Genomic DNA, 26,275 nt, shown 5'->3' on the forward strand with positions numbered 1-26,275 from the left:
AATCATTTGACAGAGTTTGCTTAGCATTTGAAAGGCACTGATGTTTTGTTAAAGATCTTGCTTTAAAATATTGACTCATGTTATTCCTAGTAAATGATTATTTTGTCATAGCAACCTCCTTTCCCTGAGTCGGGGGTGGGGGGAACATGTTTTATTTGCTGCTATCTAAAACCACAGCTCTACACCCACTCAGAAGGGAGCATAACATTTACAGCAAATGTCACAACAACTATTATGAAACAACAGGCAGATGAGTCATGTGAGATTGGGGCAAAACAAGTGACATTACAGATGATTTTAGAACACTTAACCTTATTATTAGAATCCTTTTTTAAAAGCATTTGTATCTGCTGGAAAGTTTATTTTAAAAAATAGCATAGCAGAGACAGCCACTAATGTTCAACTAGAAATAAACCAGCAGCTTGGCTACCGTTAAAATAGCTATCAAATAAATCTACTGAATCTAAAGTAATAGTGTTGATATCCATGGAAACATATTTGAACCCACAGGCCCACAGTATTAACAATAAAGTAACTAGATAGGTAAAGACATCTTTGACTGGAGTTGGAAATAGAAACCCTTGAGGTTTCAGCTCCCCAACCAAGTTTACAAATGAGTAAAGCAAGTAGCTCCAACAATCTGAGTTCTGGGACTGAGCATATGTAGGAAATAGAAGAAATGGAACAGAAGTGGTCAGAGCAGATGGAGACTCACTCTCACATGAGAGCTGCTGGCTTGAAGACAAACATGCTAATGAGTTTTCCCTACCAGGAGTCAGCGTTGATAATAACAACAAAAAGTGAACTTGTTCCGAACTTCATAATTTACCACCTGCCTCCCAAACACTGATTCCTTAGAACAAAGCTGCTAGTGTAGGTATTACGGTACTCCCTTCTCCTAGATCAGGAATCTGAGGGTCAGGGGAAGTTGTTTGACCAATGACGATAAGGTAGCTGGTTTTGGAGCCAGGTTCAGGCCGAGTCTTCTGAATGGAACACCCATACATTCCACTACAATGTGCTATTCTCTGAACCTCAATTTATGAGTAAATTCTCCTCCTACTTCTGTCTTCCCTTTATCTAAATTAGGCAGGACATGTGAATTACAAGACAGAAAATTTTGTTTTCATCTAGGGCTCAAGATCTTTAGATACAGCCGGACTTTCCTACTTCTGAAGCAGCACAATGGGATAGAATCCCATTCATTTACATGGGCTCTGAAACAATGAGGTGACATGCTTTTCTACTTACAGGCCATGAAATAAAGACTTCATTCAAATATACACTATTTTAATATGAAAACTCACCAGTGTTCCTTAAGCCAAAATAGTAGAATAAACCTATTTTGTAAATGGTAAAGTATGCAATCATTTTTTTAGAGTGCAATATATTATGCAAATAATTCATGCCCCCAAAATATTTGTTGCTATGAAGTCCCGTACTACTATTAATCTTGGGAGACATCTGTAAAAATCATCCTAAATTCTAAATGATGGTTACTCAAGTATGGCTGAGAAATTTTTTTTCTCTTTTCTCCAGTTTGGGTGGAAACATTTAGTGCTAAAAAGCTACGATATTAACTTGCTGACAGTCTCAGTCTAAATTCCGCTGTCTCCTCACCTATCGAGAATGAATTACACTACAGATCTCTGTAAATGCAATACAGCAGAAAACCACATGTTAGTCATCAGGGTTGCGTTTTTTGTTCTGGGCCACAGAGAGGCTACTCATCAGTGCATAAAGGTCTGCCCACCTGGCCTTTTGGATCATAGTTCAGGCATACAATTAATTCATTATGAGGTAAGTCACTGCTTGCTTTTGAACTCGTCTTTCCAGATTTGGAGGTGAATGTCCTGTCACTGACCTGAAGAAATACCTCTACCCTTTTAAACTCCATTAAATCACATTTCCTTCTGTTTTGTTTTGTTTTTCTTTTTTTAATGGTGGGGGTGAAAGGAAAGGTTTGCGGTGAGAGAATATGTTCAACAATTAGCTGAAAACCTAGGGTACCTAAACAGATGATTTGTGGCAACTTATGGCTTTAGAAATATAAAATAAATTAAAACAGTATAAGCAAAATCTTGTATTTACATTCTTCACCAATGTATACTTCTTGGTTGTTCCAATATGTTGTACTAAATACTATATGGACATATATATGTATTTATAATGAAGGAATATATGTATCTTGTTTGGTAACTATCAAATCATGTTTTCCCCCTTCTTCCTTTCTGAAAGGTAATCATCATGCTAAATTTTGTGTTCATCACTCTCTTGCCTCTTAAAAATATACTATTATGACGTATTATCAAACAAAGTACTGTATTACCATTTCTGAACCTAGTAAAATGCTCCCTTGTTGTAAGTGGTTTTCTGAAACACTGCAATGACAAAGCATTTCTCGGAACCAAACATGCTGCTGAGTGTAGTCTAGTGTGTTGTTTTCATTTTTCAATGGCACAAAATCCACTCAGGGACTGATTAGAACCCAGATCCTTTGGTGTTTTTGTAATTACTAAGAATTAAATTCTTCATACTGAGAGATAATGACAATCTAAAGTTTTTTGGAAAAAAAAATTGTAAACAAGTTGTTCTTTTCCTGGAAATTTACTAAATAGTTGCAGAGAATGGACCAATATCCAAGTATAACTGCACTAACAAAAAGATGCTATCTACAACTAATAATCCAATAACTCTACGTATGTCTCTGGTTACAAATATAAACAAAGTATTTATTCCATCTGCTATCATGTTTTTGAAAGGATAATGAAAAAGAGAAAGAGGGGTAACAGGATAGTAAGTAAGAAATAGATGTGGGACTGCAGACCATGTAGACCATGTAGAGGCCAGAATTACTATTCTTTAAATAGCTGAAAATGGTCATAAACGACAGCATCTAGATATTTTGCTCATGTTCCTTGGAAACTTATTTGAGGGAAATTTTTGAAATCTAGAAGGAAGGTATATTCCCTTGGGGAGGGGGCAGTTTCTTTGCTTTGTGCAGACTCCCAATGTGCGAACTACAAATGTGGGGCCATGATAAGTTAACAGCTTGAGGTTATGTGATCTGAGCTACAAATCTACACAAGGACTAGCTTGTTGTTAAGACTTCTGAGAGAGAGGATCTGCCCTCTGCTCTGCTCCACATCAGACAGCCCAGGGCAGGGGGGTCGGGGCGGGCGGGGGTGCGGACAGAGCAGTCAGAGGGGCAGTCAACTCACCAATGTAACATAGATATGGGCCTCTGGGGTGTCGGCTTAGTGTTTGCAGGGTCTCCTATTAGACTATCCTCCTTGGTTGGTACTAGGCTTTATCTTCTATCTCTTGAGTTTCTGAGGCCCTGAAAACCAAAGCTGAAAACTCAAGTATGCAAATGTGCCTAGAGCAAAACTGACTTTGCTGGCTTCAGTCCTTTGCTCATCAGAAACAACTTCTGGATTTCTGCCTTCATATATTCTGACCTGATAATTTCATAACTTATAAATAATTTATTATACATATGTATGTTTGTGTTTGTGTGTATAAAACATATGAAATTACACAGCAACAGCTGTACAGAGACATTTCTATCAGTCAAAATAACTATTTAAAATCAACTGGGCTGCCTCAGGAGACAGTGAAGTGAGCTCCCTATAAGCAGAAGCATTCTAACAGAGGCTGGATAATCACATGGCAGAAAAGCTATGGAGATGATCCAAGAATAAGAGACTTGACCAGTCCCTTTCTGTCTCAAGGTACCATGACTCTATAAAATATAAAGAAAGAAGCATATTATATATCAGAAGTTAACACACCAGCTCTCCTTGTACAGAGCAATGCACAGTGAAAAAGGCATAATAACAGAAACAAAAATAAGGCTTTCAGTCAATTGTTGATGACTTCAAAACAGGTGATTTCATGAGTGGCTATTTTCAGACTCTTGCCTTTGATAGCCAAATACAGAAACTACATAGACAAATTCTTGATGACTTTTATATGAGCTTTCCTCTTAGTCTTGTATCATTGGTTACACTAAATCATGTGTTACATTAAACTAGTATCCTTTAATATGTCATCTTCAAACATAGAGTTCATAGAGTTCATATCTTGCCCATGTTTATATCCCTACTGTGAGGCAAAATGACTTGAATATAGCAGGTGCCCAAAACATGTTTGCTCAGTGAAGCTTTATACCCTTCAACTATCATACTGCAATGATTTTTCATCACTTTTCAGTTCAAATGGATAAAATCCACCTCACTAGGTTCTTCTTCTGAGAGGCCTGTAGGAGTTGGTTTTACTTACTGATGTGTCTACTCACATCGGCATAACCAATAACCAAGCAGAGGGACTAGTAAGTGACATAATTGTCAGGCAGTGTGCACTGAGGATCACTAAAAATGTTTGACTGAGGATTACATTTCAATATTCTTCAAGCCTGGATTGCCTTCCAAACATCTCTGGTTATCTGATTTATAAATAAGATCAAGTTTACTGAATTCTACACATTAAAAAAATCTGTAATAAAAAATTGATATTTATGTCAGCTAATAAACATCAATTCATTTCTTACAGGTTTATAATATTTACATTAGTTAGTAAATACCAATTTTTTTCAATTGGTTTACAATATGTGGAACTGAGTAAACTTCAATTCATAAATATCATTTGGATATTAAAGGCCAACTCAGAAATATCACTTTGTATTAGGTAGCTAATCAGAAATTCAATTTTTAAAAGAAACAAAATAAAAAGGGTCTTACCTCAGCATGAGGGGTAGGGGGCAAAACTGAAGTCTCATTTTCAGTAACACTTCCAGTTGGCCCGTTGTTTGGTGAACTGGGACCAGAGCCTGGAGAACTGCTACTGACTGAGGATTCTGAAAAATATTGTGAAGTACAAATGTATTCATGAGGAACATACATTGATGAACTTTAGTTAGTGCAACATGTAACACTGGGCATGTTATTTTCCCCCGATGTAAATGCAAGCACTATTCCATGAAATAGAAAGAACTAAAAATTTCTGAAGTATCTCTGAATTTTCATACCACTTATTCTCCCTTTGTTTTCATGGCAAAACATACAACATAGTATTCAACAGTTTCTAAATAAGTAAAGATATCCAGTTAGAGAGGGTCACAGGAGCTTTGAATGAGAAAAAAAAAGAAGAAGGTAATCTTTTCTTACTTGCTCTTATGCTATTGTAGAAAATAACAGTAATGAAGATAATAAACTTGTGAACATCAAAAGACAGGTCGTTAACACATGAGGTCCAGACCCATTCCAATAGGTCTGAAAAAAATTGTTCAAATGCTGTGCTGTAAATTGATTTTTATTTAATATATTAAGGCTGTACCTTATTATACTGTATACTAGTTAAAGTTATATGAAGAAAATACAATAGAATGTAAAATCTCAACATTGGACTGATGACCTTGTACAACACCATCTGACTTTAACTCTACTCAACTTATTTTCCAGGAGATGAGAAGTTGCCTAAATTTAACATGTAGGTTTTTAAATACCAATATAACAAGAAATTCCTTTTAGCAAAAGTCAGGCAACAAGAAGACAGATTCTTTATTTAACTTACCCTTTCCTCTTCAGATACAAAATTCACATGTACCTCAACTTATGCAGAAACTAATGCATTTGTTAAAACATTTAATTGAAAATATAAATTTCCATTTCCTAGAAATATAGCTAGAGAAGTCATCTTATCAAGTTTTGGCAAATTATTTATTCAGCTCTAATTAATTCCCTACCACCTTCTACAGTTCACTCATTTCAAAATTTTCCTAGTTGCCTCATCATTACACCTTATCAACCCAATGCTGCACAAATGATCTTGCTTTTCAGAGACAGGACTTTTGATATGATTTCCACCAGCATCTTTTCTTTCTACTCATGATTATGTTAGCTACATTCTGTTTTCCCATTTCAAATATAAGGCTTCCTCTCTAATGTTCACACATTTAGTCTTACCCATTATCCCATCCCCTTAAAAAAGTACTAAAAGGATTAGTTAGGTGGAATCTTCACGCTCTCCTCCTACACTGGAATTGCCCCTCTAGTCTGACGGCGTGCTAGTAATTCTTGAGAAGTGGTGTGCTCTCACAATGTCCACTTACTTCTTCAAGACCTGGCAATATAGCTTACCCACTATAACTGCAACTGTTCTCTCAAATGCCACCACACTTGAAGGCCTCTGAGAAAACATTCCTTTCCATATCCTTTCTACAGTGGCATTCTCTACATCCATGTTGTCTTTCCATCTCTTTGACTTTTCTTCCTCCTACCAATTCCTAAATTCAGACATTCACCTAAGTTTGTGGCTTTATCTCTTTTCTATTTCCCTTGTCAAAATCACTCAATATCATGATTTCATATGTCATTTTGGGGCAGAATTATCTCAGGAAAGTCATATTTCTTGCCTTTAACTCATAAATTCCAGCCCAAATTCCTCTGAAAGCTGAACATTTCAAGCTCCCCTACATATGTGTAAAACTCAATGTATACATTTTAATATTAACTGTTTCCTGCATATCTCTATTGTTTCATCACCCTAGAGTCATCCTTACTCTCTCTTTACTCCAAATATAATTAGTTACTAGGCCCTTTTAATGATATCTTTACACTATCTCTCCATCTATGTATGACTACAGTCATTTCAGTTTAAGGCTGTTATTCTGTCATGAACTATAGCAAAAGTCTGCTAATATTTCTGAGTCACTACAGTAGTCTCTCAAACCTTTCTTTCAGACTCTTGCAAAAGGATCATACAGAGATAACTCACACCATGTCCCTCTGCTCCAAAATGGAGTCTAATATTATTTCCCACCATTGCCCTTCCTGTACTCTACACTCAGTCAAATTAAATCACCTCTTCTCCTTTAATGCCAAATACTTTTCCAGTTCATGCTTTTGTATCCTTTCTTTCCATTTAATTGCAGGCCTTATCCCACCTATAAGGTCAAAGCCTGGCTCATATAACATATGTCCCTCAGAGAAAGAGAACTCCCAGTTTCCAGGCAATATTTTCTTACCTTCTCTCAGAACGCCTATAACTTTCAACTTGTATTATAATTATAACTCTACTCAGAAATGCAGTGCCACTGGAAAGAATGTGAGGTTAGTATAAGAATTCTAATCCTGCCATTTATTTACTGTGAGATTTGAGCAAATTATTAGTATCATAAAATACTTAAACACATTTTGCTCACTGCCTTTCTGTCTACATATCTTGTTTGCATTTTGATTAATCTTTTTTATCATCACCTCTTGTTTTCCTTTAACAAAGAAAATGCAGAAATTAAAAATTCCTATAGGAACTTCTTTTTCTCAACTCCTAACTCTTGTCTTTACAATATGACTAACTGATTTTTTGTTAATGTCTCATTTCCATATCATTTCCATTTCCATATTTTTTAAAAACTACTTTCTTAAACATTCTGTCTTACCAATTTTAAATTATAATATTTATACTATTTTATGATATTAAGACTGAAGTATTTCCTTATGTAGAAATCGCTGTAATAAGTATTAGAGTTCAAGGCAGCAACTGCTGTACCAGAGGATTCTATGACATGACACTGGATGGGATCTGGGAGATGGCAGCAACTGATTTTCTGAGATCTCTGATCTCAGTGCATGATATTGGAACTGGAGCTTGAAGAAGGGCAGCCAATGAAATAAGGATGCTGGAGTGGGGAGAATGGAAGAGAAGGCATTGCAGGCACAGGGAGAGTCAATTTTAACATTTGAAAAGAACAGAAATTTTTGTAGAGGGCAGAAAATACTTGAATTTGAAAAAAAAAAAAAAAACATGGCAAGTGGGTTCCCATGTCAATGAGGTGGAATGAGTTTGAAAATAGCTTACACCTGAATCTATGAAATGGAGAAGAGAGAAAAGATATAGAGGTAAGAGGATAACAGCAACAGCAACTGAACTGCTATGATGTTATGATAGTCTCTGACAAGATACTAAAAATATCTTAAGTATTAAGATCCAAACAGATCTCATCCAAATTAGACGAAAGTTGGCAGAGCAATGGGAAGGAGTACAGGTGAAGACAGCTGTGTGTCAGCAGTCTGGAGCCTCTAAAGACATTTCGAGTAAGTGTGGTATACCAGTTAAAAATATCTACCAAAGCATCCACAAGTCCACTCACCAGAAATGCCTGTCTAATAAATGTACAAGTCTCTCTTCCAATATATATTGTTTCCTGAGATAAAAGGGCGAGTGCTTAATCTCACAAAACTAAGAAGAGAAATATATTTTAAATTTAAGGAAATCTGAGTAAAACTCTGGTAAATCATAATCCTTATAAATAAGAACCAATCATTGCTGAGATAGGTATTGAGCTAAATGCCACTGCAATTTGGTATGGAAGAAAAAGTGACTGTGTAGAAAAAGCTATGATCAAGAAAACAGACTACAGGAAAACAGAAAAGCACATTGGGATAAATAAATATCACTTCAGACATTAAGACTATGAAGCAAAATAAAATAGCATTATATTCAGTTTTTTCTTTTGTAGTTTTTTTCTTAGAGGCGGCCTACTTTCTGTAGTTAGAAAAACCACCTATCTACATTTATATTAGACACCTGATAGGTTTATAATTCTTCACATTCATTAAAACAAATTCACTCCCCAACTGCCCACCCCCAACAAAGATCTCTATTAGAAAAACCTAAGATTTTTATTTACTTACATACAACAGTATTTCCTGGGAAAAAAGTCTGTAATTCCAAACTTAGAATTCAATTCATCTAAATCAGTGATTATATTTAATGTTGGAAAATACATATAAACTCTAGTAAAATAATTGTATTTATTATTCACTGATTTAATATTTCTTATCCCAAGGAAATATTTTCCATTGAAATCATTAACACTTTTCTTCAGATAAGCATATAAAGGTGTCCAGATTGTATAGGAGACTAAATATTTTTTCCCAAAATTGTCGACCAAACTTTTAAGTTGCATTAGAACTTAAATACATATTTCTACCTCCACTTCCACAGTCTTCCTCTACATTGCCTTCCTGTAGACACTGTCATGGCCAAAAGAGATATATAGAAAATGAAGAATTTTTAAAAACTTACTAAAAATAAGATCTGATCTTGGAGAACTAATACTAACTGCCCATATTGGTATAAGCACAGTTTTCCTTGAGAATGGGGGAAAAAAAAGTGGTTCAAATTACCACTTCTTTCTTCATGCAACCAAAGGAAACAACTAGATACAGTGCATGGCTCTAAGTAGGTACTCAAAAACAGTAGTAAGTAGTAGTATTTTGGCTAGTAATTTTTGGTTCTTACAGCCTTAGGTCTTTCATTTCAAACCAGGTACAAGTGGAACTAGGGGTGTTGTAAGACCTCAGGTTGAATTTCCTAACCCCTCTACTAAAACAGGCAGCTAAAAAAATAACTTCCATTTGAGACCCGTGAAAATGACAGTTTCTTCCCCTTCATAAAAAGCAATATATCCCCCTCCTGCCATAAGTCCCACTTCACTAGTAAACACATAAAGTCATTTATGAGTTCTGTAAATTTGTTGAAAAGTCAAGGTTTTGCTGTTCCATGTAGTTTAATTTTCCCAGATGTATTTTGTACATTCATGTCTGAGTACAGGGGAAAGTGTTCTTCTTGGACCTCCCTCTGCTCATTTCTGATCAAATTTCATTAAAAATTATATTCTTCTGGTTGGCATTCCCAAAATGGCCTGCCTGTTTCTGAAAAGAATAAGGTGAGGTTTGGTGTTCCCTAGTTATGCCTTGATTGACACATAGTTCTGTTTTTTCATTCATTTCCTGTTTAACACAGTTGGTGAATGCATAGCAAGGTTTATTGAACTACTTGTGAGTTTTCAATATAATTTCCTTTCAAGAAATATTTCTCCTCAAAATAACTTTTAATATACAGCAGGTATATTTATTCTAAACTATTTTTTTCATTCCTACTCCCAGCATTCATATATCTGCCCAATCCTCAATTACCTGTCACCTCAAACATTCGCTTCTTGAATGAAGTGACAACATTTCCATCCTTCCGCCTGAGTAAGGGGCTGCTTCTCCTCTCTGCCACTTTCTGTTTTAACCTGGACCGCACCTTCAAGTTGGGCTCAGAGGCTGGGGATTGAGACAAAAAAAATAGATAAAAATTAAAAAAATAGAGAGCCAATTGCTCCTGTGTTAAAAAAAAAAAAAAAAAAGTCTCACCCTTTTCTTGGTCCATTCTCATTCTCAAATGAAAAACTCAAGCACATAAATGAGGCATTGACTCTATATTAATGAAACAGGCAAATGTTGCAATTATTTTTATGAAATGTGTGAAAGTTTTTTCAACTTCTCTAAATATGAAAGTAAAAAGTAAACAAAAATATAAATTTTCTACTTCTTTTATCTAGCAGATTTGGGATTGTTAATGGGACGTTTAATTACTAATTGTGTTTGGGTCACAGTAAGATTTATTATACTTCATTGTCAGGCCTTTTAATTCTCTCAAGGGTGAAACTTAATAACCACTAAAACAGTAACTTAATGTGATTTTAGAGACTCTGACCTGGCTTGCAGTAATAAGAAGACACCTCTGCAGCATATAATTTATGTCTAATTCTGACTCCTGAAATATTTCTTTGTCAGTAGTTTCTAACCTAAAACCTTGGGAAAACATACTCTGTGTAATGACACCAAACCAACTAGAATCAATGCAAATAAGACATTCTATACATTCAGTATACTATCAGCTGGAAAGAAAAGGTGGCTAAGTCTTCGAATTGAAGGTTCTGAGTTAGGTTATATATTCCATAATACAAATGCACATTATTCACATGTATGTTACCATTTATTTTGCATTCTAAACAGTGAAACTTATTATAGAGCTTCACTATTTTTAAAATACCACTTATTTTAAAATAATTATACTTTAGAAGAATGGAAACATTGGATTGCATCTCTGTGCGGCAGAAGTGGATGATGATGATGGTGGTGGTAGTAGTGATGGTGGCGATGGTGGTGGTGATGATCATCATGAAAAGGATATTTCTGATAACAATTAACATTTATATAGTCTTTTCTATGTTCCAGTACTATTCTAAATGTTTTATCAATATCAACTTGTTTAACCATAAAAACATCTAGAAAGCCTATGCCTATTTATAATTTGATTAGATCAATGAGGAAACCAAAACACAGAGAGAGGGGATCTTGCCCAAGGTTACAGAGGTAAAAAGGGATGAAGCCAGGCTCTGTACCCAGGAAGTCTGGCATAAGTCTATTCTAAATATTGAAAATGTTGCTGCTCCAGCTTTCCTTATGTATTATCATCATAAAAATTATAAAACAGTTTTTCCCAAACCATCACTAATCATCTAGAGGAGATACAATGTTATAATGTAGCTAGATTTTATCAGTGAAAATATTTTTGAAGGAATTTATATTTTTGCTAGACTGCAAGGGATATCAAAAGTAGAACTTACAATTCTTCTCTACTTTTTTTTTTGTTTTAGTCTTCAAATATCTATAGTTTTTGCTTTAAGCTTGGACGGAGAACTCTTGCATTATACATTTTCTTGGAATTGGCTTGGTGAAATAGGAACTTAACAATGAAGTTCAGATACAAAAAAATAAAGCTAGATACTTTTTTGTGTTGTAAACCTGATTTTATGCCTGAAAATACTGAAAACATAACAAAATCAAAAGCCTGAAAATGCTGTAAAAGCAGGGTGTCAAAAGGTGGGGCAGAGATCAGGGGTGAACACAGGCTCAAAGTGATAGAGATCTGAAATATATCACTTGCTGGGACTCCCACACGGAGGCAAACCAACCAACCAATTTGGGAAAGGATTAGGATTCTTGCCAGACCTTCCAGTAGTGGCAACACACTTCACCTTAGTGTAGGAATCTATCTCAGTTTCTAACTCCCAACTTACCCAGGAATAAAGTGAGATACTGGGACAGTATTAATGTACTTAGATATGTTTCCATGTACACATTTATTTTTAAATTCCTTTAAAAATATTTATCTTGCCTCTGAAAAGTTATAGATGATAAATATATTTATCTAAAACCTAGAAAGGAAAAATAAAGAACCATGAATCCCTAGGTGCTGACTACCTTGGTATCCTCTGTAGCCTTGCTAATAACCATAGGAAATCACAGATTCTCAAAACTTAGATGGAGATATGATTTTATAATGAAACCTGATGGATTCAATGCTGCAAATTGGCAGTCTATAGGGAGTAAATCAATTGATCACTTCAAAAGGCAGTGGGTGGACTAGAAAAGACCATGCATTTTCAGTGAGGGATGGGAATTCAGTCTGCATGGGACCACTTTCCCACTATGAAATTTGCAGTGAGATTCTAGTGCTTTCTAAGCCTGATTCGTCACTTGTGAAACATAGCTTAATGCCTTTCCAATTAGATACCTAAGAATAACTGTGAAGATCTGGGTGAATGTAGAAGGGAAGGGTTTATGAAACATATTATTGGTACTATTTCTGAAGGCTAGTTATACAGCTAAGAGGGGCTGATCCAGAACTGGGCCCCAAATCTCCTGAGTCTCAGTCTTGTACTCCTCTCTCTCCTAATATATTGCATCAGCAGCGGCTGAGTATATCTGCAATCAAGATAAAAATGTGCTGACAGATTGGAAAAATAGCATATGCCATTTAAACATTCTAAACGAAACCTAGAATTTTCCAAGATTTTCAGAAAGAAATGATTTTTAAGGTCAGCAGATAGCTTTCTCTCCTGTTTGTATACTTGAGAATTGGCCAGATATTCAGCTCTCAGATTTCTTTCAATGGTCAACATACAAAAGTAAACACCAGAAGAGGAATGAGAACTGGGTTTTAGTCTTGTATCTACCACTTAATAAAATCAGTAACCTTGAATAATTCATAGTCTTGCTGAACATCAGTTCATTCACACAGACCAACTAAGATGATACCTTCATTTTGCCTGGAGTCAAATAGATGCCTGGATGATTACTTTATATCATTAAACCTCAATTTCTCATGTTAAAATGGGGTGTTGAAGGGATTTTCTTCATTTTTCCCCCCAAAAGATTCAATTTTCCTTCCTTCTCTGAGCCCATGGCGGCTGAATACTGGGGCTGCAACACTCTAGTTCTTCACTGGTTAGATTTCACTTGGGCTTAATCTACTGGCAGGACAGGCTGGTGGCCAAAGAACTAAGGAGGAGGGAGAGGCCAGGCTGTCCCACACTCTCCCTGTCACGATGCTGCATCACTGGCCATGGCTATGTCTCTTCCTGACTTCATCTCCCTCTGGAAGCCCCTATTCCATGGCTCCAGCTCTCCAGCACTCCAGGAACAATTTCCTTCCCTCTCTTCTTTGTGGGAATGACCTCCCACTGTTGCTATTTTCTGGGTACCCCCACTTCCCTAGGCAGTTCATTTAACCTTATTCACTTCCTAGTTAAGTACTCCCTTCATAAAAGTCTATGACCCATACTGCAAAGATCTGTTCCCTGCCAGGATCCTGATTAATATAGTCCTACATATCATTTTTTGTTTTTCTTTGAGATGGAGTCTTGTTCTGTCGCCCAGGCTGGAGTGTAGTGGTGCGATCTTAGTTCACTGCAACCTCTGCCTCCTGGGTTGCAGTGATTCGCCTGCTTCAGTCTCCCAGGTAGCTGGGATTATGGGCATGTGCCACCATGCCTGGCTAATTTTGTATTTTTAGTAGAGACAGGGTTTCACCATGTTGGCCAGGATGGTCTTGAACTCCTGACTTCAGGTGATCCGCTCGCCTCGGTCTCCCAAAGTGCTGGGATTATAGGTGTGAGCCACCGCACCCAGCCAGTCCTACATAACTTGCAGCTACCATTGGATCAAATGAAATAATGTCTAGTAGAGAACAGGCCAGTGGTTCACAACCAGGGAAGATTTCTCCTCCAGGGGACATTTGGCAATATCTGGAGACATTTTTGGCTGTCAGTATGGAGAGCTACAGGCATCTGGTATGGGTACAGGCAGGGGTACTGCCAAACATCCTACAAAGCACAGGACAGCATCCCATGACAAAGTATTATCTTTACCCAAATGTTAATAGTGCCAAGTATGAGAAACCCTGAGACAGGCAATCAATCAATGGCAGCTGTTAATAATTGTACTGCTCTGGGATGATTAAAGAAAATAATATCTGTCAGAGATTCCCAAAGAAGCTGGAGAAGGGTAAGGGAAGAAAAGAAAAGAGAGATTATTAGAAACTGAGAGTACTGTATGTAGCTTGAATATATTAAATATTTCAATACATTTTATACTTGGAAGTTGATTTTAAAATGTTTCCAATAGCACTATATTTCTAAAAATAATAATATGAGGCAACTTTTATCATTAGTTGATGGAGTTATGCAAAAAGGCATAATTCTCAGTTTTAGAAAGGATAACATTTTAGGCATTGTGATTATCTGAGGACATAAGGTTTTGAAAATAAGGAATCTCTGACATACTGTAAAGCACAACATCGATTTATGTTCACAAAATATATACTATACAACTTCTCTAAAGAAAGCCCCTATTTAATGTTTCTAGCAAAACCTTCTGCCTATATTTCAGGTTTTGGATCATGAGAGATATTGAAATCTCAGTAGTGAGGGTGAGAGATGAGATGATAGATAACTATCATTTAGTACTGGCAATGCTCTATAAAACTCACTCCTAACATTTCAGAAGCCCACACACCAAAGCTCAGCATGATATATACCCAAGCAGAAGAATTAATGGCCTAGTGTGCTGACTTGGTTTGCAGTTAGAGTTAATTCTATTTTTAATACTCTGGTCTCCCCAAAGGCTGAAGATTTCCATGCCAGTGACTTACTAATGGGATGCAAATCCTCAGAGCCCAGAAAAAGATCACTAGCTAGGGAGAGGTTCTGCTTGTATATGAATGTATTTCATGCCTAGTTGCACTAATTGCCTTTCCATTTTTACCCCACACCCATCATTCTCTACATCTCAATTAATCACAGAAACAGAAGGCAAGCTTTTTAGTGTGTGTGCTCGTCTGAATACATTTGTCTGCTGAGTTGAAAACTTTGTATAAAAATTGACTATCATTACTTAAGTGAAAAGAATCAATAGTAAAATAAACAGAACAGACAGAACACCTTTTTCTCTTCTCACCTAAAAGAAAAAATCCTCAATAAAAGGAAACAGAAAATATCTGAAGAATGCCTCATGAACTAAAGGTATTTCAAGTCTTTATTCTCATACTAGTCTCCATGGTATTCAATAAACAGGTGGCAGGTATGAGAATAAAACATGGGAGAGGAATAGTAAACCTAGGTGGCGGAAGCAAAGTTTAAAAAATTAGGATTCCAAGGTACAGTGAGTGACACTGCCCAGACTTGCCATTTTACTAAGAGATTGATATGTGTGACTGTGTACATAAGTGTAGGGTGTGATTTTTGTACACACATGCATGCAGACAGGTACACAAACTATCTTGTGTAGAAGCACAAAGGACTCTGACACAAATAGACCAGACCTCTCATTCTAATGCTTTTTTTTTTTTTTTAATTTCCCTGAGATGAAGTCCTGCTCTGTCGCCCATGCTGGAGTACAATGGCGTGATCTTGGCTCACTATAACCTACGCCTCCTCCTAGGTTCAGGCAATTCTCCTGCCTCAGCCTCCGGAGTAGCTGGGATTACAGGGGGTGTGCCACCATACCCGGCTAATTTTTTTTTTTTTTTTTTTTTTTTTTGAGACAGAGTCTCGCTCTGTCGCCCAGGCTGGAGTGTAGTGGCGCAATCTCGGCTCACTGCAAGCTCCACCTCCCGGTTCACGCCATTCTCCTGCCTCAGCCTCCCGAGTGGCTGGAATTACAGGCGTCCGCCACCACGCCCGGCTAATTTTTTGTGTTTTTAGTGGAGACAGGGTTTCACCATGTTGGCCAGGCTGGTCTGGAGCTCCTGACCTTGTAATACTCCCACTTTGGCCTCCCAAAGTGCTGGGATTACAGGCGTGAGCCACTGTGCCCGGCCGCCAATGCTAACTATTTGATGTACTAACTGTAACCCCAGATGAGTGATTTCATCTCTGTGAATCATTTTATCATCTATAAAAGAATGGTAACAATGCCTACCATAAATACTGTTTCTTGGCTCACCTGGTTGTCTGTTATTAAAAAAAGTTGTTCAATACATAGATGTTGAAAGAATGTTTCATGAAGTGCACATATAAGATGAAGGAAGTTATGTTAAAATTAAACAAAATAAAAAATAACTAGGGAGAGAGATGGCTGCAATTGGTACCCTCCTTTGCCTAGCCTAATGTTTGAAAACACCATAACAATAACAATAACCCTTTTCTGAACTTTCACTCAGTATACTTAAAATAACTTTTGGTTAATAATTGACTTCACATATTTTTCCCACTTTTTAATTTGCCTGCTTATAAATTGTATTCTACTTAGTTCTAAGTCTTAACTCTATCATCACTTAAGAAGGACTACCTACTCTGTGCATTTTGCCTCTGTTCACTTTTTTTTTTTTTTTCTTCAGAGACCAGGTCTCACTCTGTCACCCAGGCCTCACTCTGTCACCCAGGCTGGAGTGCAGTGGCATGATTCTAGCTCACTGCAGCCTCAAATTCCTGAGCTCAAGAGATCCTCCTACCTCAGCTTCCTGGATAGCTGGGATCACAGGCATGTGCCACCAAACCCGGCTAATTTTTCTATTTTTTTATAGAGGTTTTAACCAGCCACATTGTCCAAGCTGGTCTCCAATTCCTGGGCTCAAGAGCTCTGCTTGACTTGGCCTCCCAAAGTGCTGGGATTACAGATGTGAGTCACTGTACCCAGCCTCTGTTCACTCTTAATCCTAGGTTATAAATATTCTTTATGTCAATAATTTAGATTAAAAAATTTAAATACCACATAGCATGGTATATAGAAGTTCTTCATTCTTATTGAAAATTATCATAAGGAAAAAAGGGAAAAGTTTCCATTGTGCTAATATTATTTATATTAATATTTTAACATAATATTTCATATATTAAGATGATTATCATTAACCAAGATTGAATACTAGATTAATAAATGTTTCTTTAGGCTGGGCGTGGTGGCTCACACCTGTAATCCCAGCACTTTGGGAGGCTGAGGTGGGTAGATCATGAGGTCAGGAGTTTGAGACCAGCCTGGCCAACATGGTGAAAACCCATCTCTACTAAAGATACAAAAAATTAGCCATGTGTGGTGGCACACCCCTGTAATACCAGCTACTTAGGAGGCTGAGGCAGGAGAATCACTTGAACATGGGAGGCAGAGGTTGCAGTGAGCTGAGATCATTCCACTGTACTCCAGCCTGGGGGAAAGGGCGAGACTCTGTCTCTAAATAAAAAAATCAATGTTGTTTTAAATAAGGAATATTTGGGATATTCAACAATTCCATCTATAGTAAACATTTAGCTCTGTAATCATAGGTGAAGGTCAAATCTTCACCACCAGCTTCAGATCCCTTTCTGGCATTGTCTGTTCTTCCCTGCAGCACTGGATATGTCAACTTCACACAGTTTCTCCCTCCCCTAGGTTTCTCCTGCTATCTCCCCATCTCAAGGATCCCTTAGGAGCTGCCATATTTAAATGTTTTGTTACTTGGAACCAAATACTTATAATCTATCACCTATTCATTCACTCTGTGTCCTTTATGAAGATTAGATTTCCTGGCACAGTTCCTGCCCAAGTCTCTCCTCTAACCCAGGCTGGCACTGTAGAAATCTAGAAACTGTTCAAATACGTAATCACTACAATTATGAAAGACACTTTGGGGACACAGTAGATCCTCCAGTCTAGTTAATCAGAAACACAGGTTACCCTAATTAAAAGTTTCATAATTATACAAAAGGTACATATTTTCAAAAGTACTATTCAGCATAGTACAATAAATAATACAACGTACGCCTCTTTTGGCTGGGATAAAATTAACCTTCAATGTTATGAACTAGATTTTATATATTTCGACACCAAGGAGCAAAATTTCTAATGTAACTATTTCTAATTATAACCAATTAACGGTATGTAATTCATACATAAAGTTTTCAAAAAATAATTTTGGGGGAATTTCTAGCTACACGCATGGTAATATATGAATGCAATTTCCTAAAGACATTATAATACTATTTGTCTTTGAGAAATACTACTGCATCTATCCATTCTCTTATTGCACATTTTTGTCTATTTGTTAAGATAATTATTCTTTTTCAAAATCCATATTGGTAAATGTTACTCAATTTACAATATTATCTTTTGAAAAGTACTAATTTTATAATAAAATTTGTTGCTTGCTTCTGATTATGTAAGTCATATATATCTCAGATTTTTAAGAATGGGAAAATCTGTACATACTCTAAAATGTTCCCTTTGTGTTTTGCAGGAAAAATTATTTGAAAATGAGAATCATTATATTTATGATTATATCCTATTTTTTCATTTAATAATATATTATGAGTCTTTTCCCAGGTAATTATGTATTCCTTAAAATTATTGCATTTATTATGTTTTTCCCCAAGCAATTATATATTCTTTTAAAAATACATTATAAGGATACATTATATATTATATATCCACACATACATGTGAATACACAATATTTCATTTAATAAGACAATGTTGGACACTTGAGTGTACTACATTGTTGTGCTTTGAAAGACAGCACTGTTATGTACATCATTGTGTGCATTTTGTGAGAAGTTGTAGTTCCTTCTATCAATGTAAATAGAAATTCAATTCTTAGGTTTAACACAGATGGAAACAACAATGATAACCTCTCTACATATAGAAAAAAATGGTCAAACATAGGAAAGAGAACTACCAAGTCCTTGGAGGCATCGCAGAGTAGTATGGGAAGACAGTATCAGGGCTGTAAGTAACAGGAGCATGGTCTAGAAGGGGAAAGGTGGGCATTTTTCCTTTAGCATCTAAAGCTCATGACAGTGCACTCAGTTCCCTCTAAGATCAGCACTATATGCTGAGACCTGTTTCCTCTTCAAGAGTGCCTGGCACTCAGCAGGCTCAGGTGAAACTCAGTAAAAGTTTACAGAGTGAATGAATGAATGCACAAATTTCTTAATTTTTTCCTGTTTGTTCCAGTATTAAAAAAAACAAAAACAAAACAGTACCACTCAGTAGTAACACCGGATTTTAGAACTACCTTTAGTACTACTCATTACTGTTTTTTTAATACTAGGACAAACAGGAAAAAATAACTTTCTAAAATTTTTATGACATTTTAACAAATTATCATTTTTAACACAAAAATACTTTAATCAATGTGATTCAGTATAAAAATGAATTTTAATAGTAGGTTATAAAATTCTAATTATGTTCTAGTTAAAATTAAAACCTACTATTTAATTAGTTCTATTGTTTAATTACATTCGATTAACAGCTATTGAATAATAATATTGAGAACCAAGGTTGCGGGTTTCATGCAGACTGGAAAGCTGTGTAGCCATATTTCCATTGTTCAGGTACCTATACAGTGCCTACTACATGGAATAAACCCTTTAGCTATTTATTCAAACAAGGAATCAAGGAAAGGAAAAGGGGCATGTTAAGTGCTGAGGCAACTCCCCCAGAGAAAAGACAGAGCCTTTTCCTCCTAAGTACTTATGGTCTCAAGAATGAATAATATACTAACTGGGATCAGTGCCACGTGATAGGTATAAGCAGAGTGTTGTGGCTGAAAGGCAGAGATTGGTTTGCTTTGAAAGAGGATCCTCCGGGGCTCGGTGAGATGTTGACAGGTAAAGGTGGGAGAAGTACAGTTCTATGCAGAGGAAATAACCACGTCCAATGGCACAGTGCCCACAAATTCAAAGAATGGAGATTAAATATGCTGGTGAGGGAAAGAATACTACATAAAAAATAAAACTTCAAAAATAAATATCAAGCACATTTTAGCTAATCTATGAGACACTCATAGAGCTTATTCAACATGTATCTTCAAATTCCCTCTCCCTACCGGCTCCTTCTCAGAATGTAGACATGCTCAAATATTTCCCATTCAAATAAAAATAAGCCCCAAAACACATAGATCTTATTAGCTACTTCCTGTGATTGCACTTTCATAGTCAAGTTAAAGAACTAGCCTATACTTGCCACTACCACTTCCTAACCTCAAAACACTGCAGTATGGCTCCAGCCCTCGATGCTTAGCAGAAATATAATGTAATCATTGATTTTGTGTCTATTTCCAGTACTTAGCAAGAACATAGGCTCAATGGGTCTCCATAAACAGTTACTGAATGAATAATACATGCCTGCATACATCCAAGCATGAAGGAAACTTACATTAAAACGCTGAGTTTCAAATATTGTTGAGAAGAGAACTAGATGAACCTCAACTACCCTAATTTCTAAGAATTTCTTGATGCTGAATGTTATGGCAAGAGGTCTTATAGATCATATGTGGAATGCAGAAGGAATTTCTCTTTTCTGGCAAGCATCACAAATACTACATTTTGGAGTCAAGGAAATCCATATCTCATACAGGCCAGAATGCCTTCATATGCTAACTCCTTTTTATGCTTTAATTTTTCAAATATATTTTATTTACCTGAAACAAATTTAAAAATCTATCTAGCATCATTTTGAATTATCATTTCAATAAATCGAACTAGATTATAAACATGTTTCAGTCTTCAATCTACTTTCTAAACAAATTTTCTTTTCTACCTGAATCCCAAAGTTTTATTATAAAGTATACTTCTGAATTAGTATTTCACAAGTAACATGCTACTTTGCGGAAAATCTCAATTCATAGAGTATATATTTTTTCTTAAAAACAAGTCCTTTTCACGCTAAAATTCTGTATAATTATTCTGCTATGAATCTTGCTGTAATAAACTAATTCCAAAGTTTACATACATATACACACACATATATATATAGATACACAAAATCCTGTACTAGATATATCTTTTATATGCCATTTCAAATAGAAATGGCATGAAAAGTAATTCTATTGTGGATATAAAACATTTTAACGTCCCTCCTACCCAGACAGTTCATAAGACAGCTACACGTGTACACATAGATGTGAACTGCCTGCATGAGACAGTGGGGCCATTTTAGTAGGTGAGATCTATTTAGGGTGCAGCCCAGTGCTTGATAGGGACACACACGGAAACAGCATGGAATTATTCACAGAAAACATTATAGGTCAGGATTTCATGGTCCAGAAAAGTAATATCTATCCCCTGATAATATCCTGGGTGTCATCATAAACCTAAACTTTACTGTACTTATTCGTTCTCTAAGCATGAACCTCATCTTGTTACCCTCCTAAGAGTCTGGAGTTGTTTTCCAGTCTTGACTCTACCACTGTAACATCGGAGTAAAGTATTATTTATGGCTCTGCACCTCGATTTTCTTGCCTGCAAATGTGGACAATCATAGCCATTCGTGACCTTAAAGAGTTCAGAAGTACTAAATGGAATACATTGACTACAATAAGTATAATAAATCACTGTCTAATTTGAAATGCCATACAATTGTCTTCTTCAAATATATTACTTTAGATTTTTTTCTCTGATGTTTATCTGAAAATTTTTAGCTGATTCCCATAAAATTGCAAAATCATCCTCCAGCAGGTCATTTCATTCCACAAGAATTAAAATAAAATAATATTTAAAAGACTATAACAACTATAAGATTTGCTAACATGAACAATTTTGTTTCCTTGTTTTCTTCTGATTTACCCAGTTACAGTCATCCAGAAGCAGTTAGTCTCTTACCTCTAAAATGTTATTGCAAAGTAAATTCTTAAAAATTATTTAGCAAAATAACTTCTAGAATTTTAAATACCTAAATAAATGCATATTAGTTCCTATTTTAGTGCATATATTCATTTACTCATATAAGAGACATTTATTCTGTGACAATTATGAGCTCTCTGAAGATGCTGGGGATACAATAATAAATAGGCTATAGATATTGTCCTCAAAGATTCCTCAACTGAGTACAATGTAATTTTGATACAGAGATATATGCACAGAGATATGCCTGGGCATATTTGGGCATATACATTTGGCATAAATTATGAAGTGACTATTTGGGGTGGCCTGGTGGTTAGGAAGGTACCAGGTATAGCTTAACAGAGAGAAAATATATATCATCTGACCATTCAAAGATGAGTATAAGCTATTCAAGAGGGCACTTTAAGAAGAGTAAGGAGCATTTGGAAAACCAGATGCGAATGGCTTGTGTGAATGGGAAATGGAAAGATTTGTTCATGGGATTTCAATTTTTTCAGTACTGCTAGGGCAGAGGGGTATGAGGTCATGGAGTGGGGAAAGTTGAGAGAGGTCAGAGAGGGAATGAGGAGAGAGAGATCCTGCTTGTGATGAAGGAGCCTTGTATATAACAGAAGAGGCAGTAAATGGCTCTTTTAGAGGGTAGGAAGACTAGATTTAAACTTTAGAAATTCAAAGGATTGACTGGACAGGAGTATGATGGAATCAGTGGTTAATAACTGGAATGGAGACTGAACAAAGTAGGGAATGAACTATAACAGTAGGCATGATAAGAAAGGGAAGACTTACCAGCAAGCAATAACAGGAGTTAGTATTGGAAGAAATGAAGGAGAACTAGGAGCCTGGTGTGGTTCTGAGATTTCTGGACAGAACATGGTTCTATTTATTTCTTTAGGGAATCACATTGTCCAGCTTAATAAAGAGATGCACACACATTTTTTAAGTGTCTAATTACTGTTACTAATAATTGTTATCTCTCGCAATATAATTTCAAGTCTTTAGGTGTAACCTCTAAGTCTATTCAACTCTTCACAGCCCCTCAGATACATTCAGGTACCATGGATCGGTAGCATCACTGACAAGAGGTCAGCACTAACTTCTGGCCAACAGGAGACTGTCCTCTTCCCAGTTCAAATACCACCTTGCTTCTTGCTCTTTTCCTGTTTCAGAACCTTCCAAGTTACCTGGGCATCTGTTATTATTAATTTCACTTTGCAAGTTTTGATTGTATAACCTTTAGACAACCTTTATGGTTTTGGAAAGTTCTTGGTAATTCAATTCTACTTCAATAGCATTTATAACTTTACTGGACTATATCATAAATTTTCCTTATAATATATATTTATAAGGAAACACTATTACCTATTTTGAATGGATATAAAAGGCAAATTTTCACCTCTAGATTCATTCAGGCTTCCCCGAAATCCTTTTCTAGACAGATTATGAGTTACACACCTTCTATGTAGTCAACTTTCTCTGGATGACTGTCTGGATAAAGGCATCTCAAACAAATTTCACATAAAATGGTAAAGAGGTAGTAAGTCAAAGTACACTGTAGAAAACATCATCTTAACAAAAACTCTAAGCAGTTGGGGTAGGCACAATAATGCCCCACTCCAAAGATGTCCATGTTCTATTCCCCAGAATTTGTGAATATATCACATTAGGTGGTAAAGGGAAATTAAAGTTACAGATGGATTTAAGGTTGCCAATCAACTGATTTAAAGAAGATTAACTTGGATTATCCAAGGGGTCCTTAAAAAATAAGGAATAGAGAGGCAGAGGAGTGTCAGTGCAATGCCATTTGGGAAGGGCTTGGTTGGTCCTAGTGGCCATGAGGATGGGAGGGCCCACAGCTACAGCTTGCAGGCAGCCTCTGGAAGCCAGAAGAAATAAGGAAAGGCATTCGCTCCCAGAGTCCCCAGAAGGGAACACGCCAGGGTGATGCCTTGATTTAAGCCCAGTCAAAGCCATTTTGGACATCTGACCTCCAGCATTGTAAAATAATAAATATAGATAGGTTTAGGCCAACTAAGTTTGTGGTAATTTGTTATAGCATCCACAGGAAAATAATACAGTAGTTGAATGAATTCCAAGATTGGTGCTATTTTAGAAGTCTGAATATTCTGAAATACTGGTTCTGACTAGATCAGATTTTACTGGGCTGTATTTTTAATGCATTATTTTTAGGTAATGTAGTAGGATATTAAAGAGTAGTATTAATGCTATATGATCACATAGCAAAAATGCCAGGACAACAATTTACTTAATACTTAGCACTTTGCCACATTTAATTTTCTATGGTAAAGGTTTTATTAATGTATTTGTTTATTTGCAAAAGATCCAAAAGAGAAAAAAAGACAAAAGGTATAACTTATTTCTTTTAAATCTTTCTGTAAAAGTTCTATAGGGTATAAATATATAAAGGATTATTTAATTTAACCATAAAATACTAAGAATACATTAAATGGCCAAGATAAGCAATTTCCAAAACTTGAGTGGAAATATTTCCCTTTTTTTGTTGCTGTTGTTTTATAGATTCCATTTGAGATATTATTAAGCCAAATACTAACTCTGTGATAGGCCTATTTCTAAGAACAACTTCATTTTTAGTTTAATGTAAGTAAAAGAGGAGGGGGAACAAGTTTAAACCTTTTAACTGCTTCAAAATAGTTAAGGAAAATATTTTTTAATTTTATATATGACCTTTATAGTACGAGATACAATTCCAGTCTGTTACAACTTAATCAGCTGAATATAAAATGTAACCTTCCATCTGGTAAATCAATTTAACAGACATAATTGTGCCCCACCATAACTCAGTAAGACACTGAGGAAAACCATTGAAATGCTATTTCCTTTTCTTTAGAAGAGAATTATGTACAATTTCAGCATGCTTTGCATTTCTAAAAGTTAAAGTCAACAGGGAGGTATCATTCTCCTTTACTTGAGTTTCCCATGAGAAAATCAACAGCAAGTTTAAAGCTTGTGCTGTTATTCATGAAACACTCCATAATACTAACTTGGCTTTAACCAGAACATATTATTTGGCAGCTAAAACCTTTAATTAGAATTATGGTTTGAACAGATTTTCACTGAATTCAGATTCTGGAGGGGCTCAAAGAACAACACTATTTTTCTAACCAGTTTATTCTATTTCAGATGGTTTAAATGTTGTCCTTATGATGGGTAGAAAAAATGTTGTACTTAAGATGGGTTGAAGAAAAGGAGAATGTTGCTCTGATTCACATTTTGTTGGCTTTAATTATGATTTACCATTTCTTAACAAGTACTAAGCATCAGACAAGAAGAGAAGAAGAGAGACTCCATTTAACAAATATTTACCAAGCACTTAATCTGTGTAAGGTTTACACTAGGCATTATGGAAGAAAAAAAAAATACATCTGAAAAGATGTTTCCTACTTTAAAAAGGAGAAAAAGTAGGTGGGGGAAAAGACATAATTTGGTGATAGAGTGGACAAAAGAACAGAGAAGACGACAGAGATAGAACTGAACCCAAAAGTCAAGTTTGCATGTTTGGGAGAGAGGCACTGGCAGAATTGAGAAACTCAGGAGTAGGAAGTCTTGAGTTGTGGAGGATTGAAAGGTCAACTTGCAAATCTGTTACATTTAAATAGTTGCAAGATATCTTGGAAATGTTAGCCTGAAGTCTATGGAAGGGTTGAAGTTCAGAGATGTGGAGTTAGATCCCAAATATAAGAACTTAGAGGAAAAGAATGAAGGCAGTCCTGATCAACCTTTTCATTTTATAGATGAGAAAGCTGGGTTAAACCCTACCATCAGAAACGACTACTGGTTAGTATTAATAACAAGTAGGATCAAAGTCTTTAAGATGGTGACAATTCAAATAGAAAAGTTAAAACAACAGAAGAGACAATGCAGCTTTAGGAACCTCAGGTTTCACGAGCTTCATATTTAAAGGATGTGGTGGTGAAAATAGAGAGGTAAAGCAGATGAATGAAAGGGCAGCCCATGAGGTTAAAATTTTAAGGAGCATGGGTTGGACAATGGGGTCAAAAGTCACAGAGAAAAAGGAAGCCTGAGAAAAATGTACTGATTTCAGGATTTGGGAGTCCCTGGTATTGTTTCAGAACACTGATTTAGAAGAGACCAAAAGCTGAATCAGATGATACACATTTCTATAACATCATAACCTAGCATAATAACTACTTTAGAATAAATGCTCAATAAAAGTTATTCTAAACTCAATCATATAGGTAATGATAAAATAGGCTCACAGTTTGACAACAAAAGGAAAAAGAAAAAAATTATAGCCACAACACATAGCAGTAAATTTCAATGAATTTTCGTTTCTTTCTAATTCATTGTTTAGGAGAGGGATAGATTTTGAGTGTAAGCATTATAAAATTCAGAAGATGCTTACATTAGGGGTGGTTGAGAAAAATCTCTTAAAATCAGACTCTGAGCTCCTGGAAAGCAAAAATGTCCCTTAATCTACTCTATGTGCTCAGAATGACCACACCT

At 35.9% G+C, this 26,275-nt stretch overlaps 1 protein-coding gene across 26 annotated transcripts in view; it reads right to left on the reverse strand.

The window, feature by feature from the left end:
* HDAC9 (histone deacetylase 9) overlaps window positions 1-26,275 on the reverse strand; it is a 910,581-nt gene that overhangs the window by 354,851 nt on the left and 529,455 nt on the right. For 14 of the 26 annotated variants that reach the window (XM_073009077.1, XM_038004699.2, XM_073009067.1 and 11 more), the window contains 2 exons: window positions 9,984-10,115; window positions 4,743-4,858 (listed from right to left, as the gene is read on the reverse strand). In XM_073009077.1, the coding sequence (XP_072865178.1) occupies window positions 4,743-4,858; window positions 9,984-10,115 (248 nt within the window). The remainder of the gene's footprint in view (window positions 1-4,742; window positions 4,859-9,983; window positions 10,116-26,275) is intronic. The other 12 variants (XM_038004721.2, XM_007981950.3, XM_073009073.1 and 9 more) reach the window with 1 other exon arrangement.

Source organism: Chlorocebus sabaeus, chromosome 21 (assembly GCF_047675955.1).
Source record: "Chlorocebus sabaeus isolate Y175 chromosome 21, mChlSab1.0.hap1, whole genome shotgun sequence".
Taxonomy (NCBI): Eukaryota; Metazoa; Chordata; class Mammalia; order Primates; family Cercopithecidae; genus Chlorocebus; species Chlorocebus sabaeus.